The following is a 7,275-nucleotide window of genomic DNA, read 5'->3' on the forward strand; positions in this document are numbered from 1 at the left end:
AATATATATATATATATATATATATATATATATATAAAAATTATTATACACACACACACATTACAGAGGTACCTGGTGCACCAGGAATTCCGGAACCTCTTGAAATAACCGATGACAGCATTACTCTTCATTGGAAGAAACCAGATACAGATGGACACTCCTCGATCATAGAATACATTTTAGAATATCGAGAAAAGACAGAAATTTTGTAAGTAATACAAAATTTTGTGGACTTGTTAAAGAAAAAACAAAAATCTAAACATGTATTTTCTTATACATATCTCTATAATTTGTAACCAAGAAAATTTAATTTAATTTCAAGATGGAGCAGAATTACGGAGACAATAATTGAAACTACATATAAATTAATCAACTTAATCACCGACAAGGAATATACCTTCCGTGCAACAGCTGTTAACGAAGCTGGACCAGGGGAAGCATCACTAAATACACCATATCTAAGAATTTCCAAGTTATCAGCGTCTGAGCCACCGACTGTTCTTGAAGCACTTAAAAGTATCGTCATTGGATTAGAAGAGACCGTCACACTTTCTTGTGTAATTGGTGGTATACCGACACCTCGTATTACATGGTAATTTTTTATTATTTCATTTTTTATCTAATTGCAGCAGCTAAATATGTCAATTGTTGCTCGAGATATATTGTGAAAATTATTTTCTAGGTTGAAAGATGGCAAGGCTTTCGAAGATAGTGATATTACATATGAAAATCATTTAGCTAAATATACTATTCGAAAAACTACTGAAACATCTTCAGCCACATTTACGGTTAAAGCTCAAAATGATGCAGGAATGGCAGAAACATCATGTCAATTAAAAATTCAAGAATCTCCAAAGATCACTTGCGACGAAAATTTAAGAAAGCAGAGACTAACAGTGGGCGATAAATGGAAAGCCGAGATTCATTTCAGTGGTTTCCCAAAACCGGAAGTAACATGGATGATAAATAACAAAACAATAATTGATAAGCGCATTTCCATTGAGACTAAGGAAACTATATCTATTATTATGATTTCTTCACTTGTTAGAAATGATACAGCTATCTATACAGTGAAAGCATCGAACGAAGCCGGTAGCTCATCGATGGAATGTCACCTTCGTGTTATAGGTTGATAACTTTTCACATTAGTCAAATAATGATGAAAGTTTTAAAGTAAATTTAAAATTAGTGATGTGCATATTTATTACGTATTGCAGATAAACCAAGCAAACCCCAGGGACCAGTTATCGCAAAAGAAATTAGACAAGATCGCGTCACCATAGAATGGCGACCGCCAATCGATGATGGTGGTGTTGAACTGGAAAGATATACCATCGAGAAATGCGAAATGAATAAGAAAGTTTGGACAAAAGTAGGTGATGTTGACAAAGAAGTTGAGAATTTCTGTGTGCAGAAATTGCAGCAAGATGTCGACTATCTATTCAGAATAGTTGCTAGAAACTCAGTTGGATCCTCAGATCCTTTGGAATCCGAATCAATTCGAACAAGAACTTCATTCGGTAAAAAAAAATTATGTTTTTTTGTGTATTAAATATTAAAAAAGAATGTTAAGAAAATTATATATAACTTTATAAAATATTCAAATATACACATATTTTATTGGTTTGATAATTAGAAACACCGGGCCCACCGAGAGGACCACTCGAAGTTTTTGGAATGACGAAAACATCATTCACATTAAAATGGGAACCACCAAAGAATGATGGCGGGTCTCCTATTATAGAATACATTATCGAAATGAAGGAGACATCTAAGAAAACTTGGCAAAGAGTTAGTACTCACATTATCTGTGCATTAAGACACTTATTGTCCACAGCACTAAGACAATCTTTATCTTTAATGCTTTCTTAGATTGCGAGTACAAAGGGGGAAATTACTAATGTTACTGTATCCGATTTAAAACCGGATACATCGTACAATTTCCGAATAATAGCTAAAAATAACGTTGGTACTGGTCCTCCGTATACAGCAGAAGAAGTGATTACAACCGGTAAACAACCGAGTAAGTTTACTAATTATTTTTTAAATGTTTTATCATATTACTTATTTTCAATCATCATATTACTGATTTTCAATTATTATTAATCTCCAATATAACTCTAATAATAAATACGATCGCTTTTGCTTTTGCTTAGAATTAATAAAGCTTACAGAAAACAGCATATACGCGCTACTAGGCATATTTCCATCAACCAAAACTATCGCTATTAAGAGTAAGTTTCTTATTTTTGTTTTTCATGTCCTATTCTTGAATTGTATCTTATCCTTGCGTTTTTTTATTAACAAATTTGATTAGACGCATTAGTATTGGTATATATTAAATCAGGAGACACGCTAGTGTCTCAGCGCTAAGACAAGCATAGCAATATAATTTACCGTATTACCGTATATATTGATCCGAGAATAAAAATGAAATGCAAATATCTCGCATAATAAAATGCCCAATACATATTTTACAAAGTAACACAATAAAGTATATAAAAATTTGCCATTTAATATATAAATATATATTTATATTACACTTTTACATTTCGACTTTTACACATCGGTTTATGTACTACGGTTTATGTATGCGTATTAATGCATCCAATCGATTTCGCTAAAGATTTCGCTAAATAGTTGTAAAACATAATTATATATGAATTCTAATATAGCAAGACATATGTATATATTGAGCAAATAATAATTTAAATTTTCTTCAGCACCACCTTCGTGCCCGCTAAACGTCCGAGCAACAAATGTCACTAGCAAAAGTGTCACTCTTAGTTGGTCACCACCAACTACAACAGGAGGATCGGAATTGACAGGTGATAATATATGTGCAAATAAAATATAAACTTTTATAAAATGAATTTTCCATTTCGACATTTAATATTACATATTATTTTCAATAATACATATTATTTTCTTCTCACTATAGGTTATATAATCGAGAAGAGACCATTAATCGGAAAAGGCGCCAGGTGGTCGAAAGTTGTCACTTTGGATGCTACAATACACCAATATTGTATAGAGAACCTAAAAGAAAGCGAATTCCTCTTTAGAATTTTTGCTGAAAATAGTTTAGGTCTTAGCATACCTACTAATTCCGAGCCGATCACACTAAAAACTCATGCCAGTAAGCTAATTTATATTTATATATATATATAAAATACAATATAATGTTGTATATATACTATATAGATACTATTATCAAATTATCGTATACCTAAAGTAACAATTTATAATATGCTTTTTGAATTATTTGTAGATGTTCCATCACCACCTACTGCTCCGTTAGAGATGAGACAGATTGCAGCGAATACAATGGTAATCGAATGGGGTAGACCCGAATCAGACGGCGGTGCATCTCTCGAGGGTTATAAAATTGCTATTAGAGACGCGAAGAAAACTATGTGGATGGAAGTGGGAAGAGTTAGCGCGGATATACAAAAATTGAACATTAGAGATCTGCAAGAGAATCACGAATATCTCGTAAGGATCTTCGCACGAAATGAGATCGGATTTAGCGATCATTTGGAATCGGAAGAATCTTTTAAGATCGTACCGACATCAGGTACGATTCTATCATTATTTTTATTTCTATTTTTCTCTACTTGATATCAATTATTTTTAAATAACTTACTCTTTTTAAATAATAATAAGTTTTTAAACAATAAAATCGATTAGAAAATCTTCAAAAACAATAAGCAAGATCAAAATGAGTTTTTGTATTTAAATAATACTTCTAATAGCAAGACATTTTCAGGATGAATATGAATGAATATACATCCTGAATATTTTGGGACATATGTGGAATGTGTTTAGAACCTTATACTAACAAAGATGAAAATTTCAAAATGTCCTGAGACCCATATAAATAAATCTAAAAATGTTCTAAACAGCAATTAACATTCTAATCTGAAATCCTAAAGAATGTCCCAGTCCTTGTTTGTCATAATTTTGAGAATTTACAATATTTTTGGATTTTTCTGATATTCTGCTGATAGATGGCATTATTTCTTGTAAAATTTAGTCAAACTCTCGATATAACCAAGTCTATATAATCAACGCACACAGACGAATCATAATTATTTGTACATGACTTTCGCATGCGCTTAATACAAGACACGAATGTATTTTTATATCATTGAAGCTAATGAATATAATATTTTGCGAAACATTTCAATTTGCAAATTCAGCATTTTTTTTTCCAAAAGTCTTTATCTAAAAGACATCCGAGGGGGGGGGGAGGGAATGTCCCTTAGATATGTGCCGTATGGGGGGGGGGGTAAGAATAGAATTGTCCCAAAAATTACAGATGGATGTCTTCAAGACTATCGATTCCTGTGGATGAATGTAGAACATAATGAGACGACTATTTTATTTTTTTATTCCACAGGACGTCTTATAGACTAGAACAAAACATCCCTAGGAATCTATGTGAATTTTTACAATTACCAGTTCAAACAAACTGCGTGCTTGTTGATTTTAAAACAGCCCTAAAACTGAAGTAATTAGGACAATCCTGAAGTAGATAATATCACAATTAAATTGACAAGCAATTTATATAATTCTGATACTAATGAGCAATCTTTAAAACACTGTAAACATCGCATGTCAATTTAATTGTAATATTAATTACTTTAATTTCAGTTTTAGAATTGTTTTAAAATCATCAAATATTATGGGCGCGCATGTTTGCTTGAACTGGAATTGTAAAAACACAGTTATTAAAGCCAATACCCACTTTGACCGGGTATGGCTTCCTTTCTTATTGTAACTATCTTTTTATTATACAGCATTTATCCTTCAAACTTAAATTAAAATTTAAAACTTTAATCATTAAATCTGTTCCTTTGGCAGAACTGTCGTGCGTGGAACCAATTGCAGAGGCTATGGACAAAGGTGAGACCGCATCGATCAGCTTTAGCACGGAAAACACAAGTTCATGGTTGAGAGAACATAATATGGATGCCGATATACATTCATACGCGAGAGCAAGATTACTTAGGAAAGATGAGTACTTTTTCCGTATTTGGCACTATGCTAAAAAGTTGTTTGAATAAGCATTTGTTATACACGTGTAACTTTGAACATTTCTATTATTATTGTAGAGTGTCGGATATAATTGATTTTTTCCGCAATTGCAATTTTATTTTTTCATCGAACACTGTATTATGTATCTACATTATATCAATGTATTTAATTAATGTGCATGAACTTTTGAAATAATGTATCGGCGATAGAGGCATCAATTGTTCCTTTCTAAAATCGATTTGCATATAATGATTATACGTATATGTCAAAACCAATATTACCAATTTACGTAAGACTGGATGGTGTTTACCGATGGTGTTAATTTAGTTAGGTAAAGTGATTTTCTTTTATTAAAGCGCTCAGGAAATGTATTTTATTGTACGAATGATTCATTTTTTATCCTAGTTTCGTGTTTTGAAATATTACAAATTACGCTCTCGTGCAATTTTATAAATTTTATTTTTTGTCATGAATGCGCATTGTTAAAGTATTATGTATTTACTAGTTGGTAATGACAAGCATTATATTTGGAAAATTCTTTGAAATTTTCAAATATGCGGCATTCTACATCTATTAATGACGTATCTATTTAGTGATGTGACGATGTAACGTTCATTTATATTTGTTTCTATTTCTTTAGCGAAGCCAGAGCATACGATTACCTTAGTATGTATTCTCCAAGTATATATTGATTGTTTCTTGTTATTATTATCCGTGATATTAATTCAATTTTAATTAATATTATTAATGATATCGATATATCAAATTAACAAAATGAAGAAATATTGCGCGTGTTTGGTAAGTGAGACGTAAAATATAGGTGCAATCATGAACTATTATCAACCAACGACGCGTCGCATATTTCGCATATTATTTATGCAAAATTATATAATATTGTAAAATATTTTATTTATTGATTAAATTATTACAAATCAATATCACAATATTTATTACCTAATAAATTTATAATAGCACTTAGGATTTTCTCAGCGTAATTAAAAAATAGCCGAATAATCAAATTAAATATTATATTAAATATTATATTAAATTAAATATTATATTAATTATAGTTACATTATTTATAAGTAAAATTCTTTTTGCTATTTATAGCCACATTTGCATAATTAAATATCAGCATAAGATTTTATATGTTATATGCCACCACACGTATATCATATCTCAATAAAAAAATTAATTCACTTACCCAATATGTAACAGCGGAATTATATACCACAAGTGTGCAAGTATGAAATAACGATTTTTTTTCCAAAAAAAACACGTTAAATTCGGAAGAATGATAAAAAGAGATTTATTCGAAGTATGCTCCATTGCTAGTTACACATTTTTCCCATCTTTCGGGCAATTTGTGGATACCAGTAACGCCAGTAAAAATCTTCCCCTTTTGCCGCGAACCATTCATCGAGCCATTTTTTCACATCTTCGTACGAACCAAAGTGCTGCTCAGCAAGTGCGTGACCATCGATGCAAACAAGTGGTAATCGGAAGAAGCCAAGTCTGGTGAGTAAGCCGCATGGGGTAGAACTTCCCAGCTGAGTGCTTCCAACGTGTCCCGAACTAGTTTTGCCGTATGTGATGGAGCATTGTCATGGAGAAAAATGATCTTATGTTGCCTCTTTTAGTATTCTGGTCGTTTTTTAAGCAGCGAACGGTTCAAATCGATTAATTGTTGATAGCGTTTGGTATTAACCGTTTTGCCAGGCTTCAATAGCTCATAATAGACCACACCCTTGTGATCCCACCAAACACAGAGCATCGTCTTCCTGCCAAAGCGATTCGGTCTTGCGGTCGATGTGGATGGTGCGCCTGGGTCTCATGATTTTTTGCGCTTGGGATTCTCAAAAAAAATCCACTTTTCATCCCCAGTAACGATACGATGCAAGAATGACTTTCTTCTGTATCGTTTGAGCAAAATTTCACATGTATTTTTGCGCTTTTCCATTCAATTCATGTGGCACCCATCTGCCGACTCTCTGAATCTTTCCCATCTCTCGTAGGCGATTGGAAACAGCTTATTGACTAACGCTCAATTGTTCTGTGAATTGTTTTTGTGTTTGTGAATCATCTTCATCCAGCAATGCTTGCAATTCCATGTCTTCGTACTTTTTGGGCGGTTTTCCGTGTTCCTTGTCTGCAACATCGAAATCTCCAATTTTGAAACGCTGAAAACATCGTTCACACGTTTTTTGGAGCATGTTCACCATAAGCTTCTCCAAG

At 32.3% G+C, this 7,275-nt stretch overlaps 1 protein-coding gene across 1 annotated transcript in view; it reads left to right on the top strand.

Annotated features, from left to right (window-relative positions):
* The window catches only part of LOC105624884 (titin-like), an 84,833-nt gene extending 79,428 nt beyond the window's left edge, over positions 1 to 5,405 (top strand). The window contains 11 exon segments of the mRNA XM_012206234.1: positions 67 to 208; positions 323 to 592; positions 683 to 1,128; positions 1,218 to 1,520; positions 1,637 to 1,791; positions 1,873 to 2,023; positions 2,157 to 2,234; positions 2,724 to 2,828; positions 2,942 to 3,139; positions 3,272 to 3,577; positions 4,867 to 5,405. Of these exon segments, the coding sequence (XP_012061624.1) occupies positions 67 to 208; positions 323 to 592; positions 683 to 1,128; positions 1,218 to 1,520; positions 1,637 to 1,791; positions 1,873 to 2,023; positions 2,157 to 2,234; positions 2,724 to 2,828; positions 2,942 to 3,139; positions 3,272 to 3,577; positions 4,867 to 5,069 (2,357 nt within the window). The 3' untranslated portion in view covers positions 5,070 to 5,405.
* The last annotated feature ends 1,870 nt before the right edge of the window (positions 5,406 to 7,275 follow it).

Source organism: Atta cephalotes, assembly GCF_000143395.1.
Source record: "Atta cephalotes unplaced genomic scaffold scaffold00092, whole genome shotgun sequence".
Taxonomy (NCBI): Eukaryota; Metazoa; Arthropoda; class Insecta; order Hymenoptera; family Formicidae; genus Atta; species Atta cephalotes.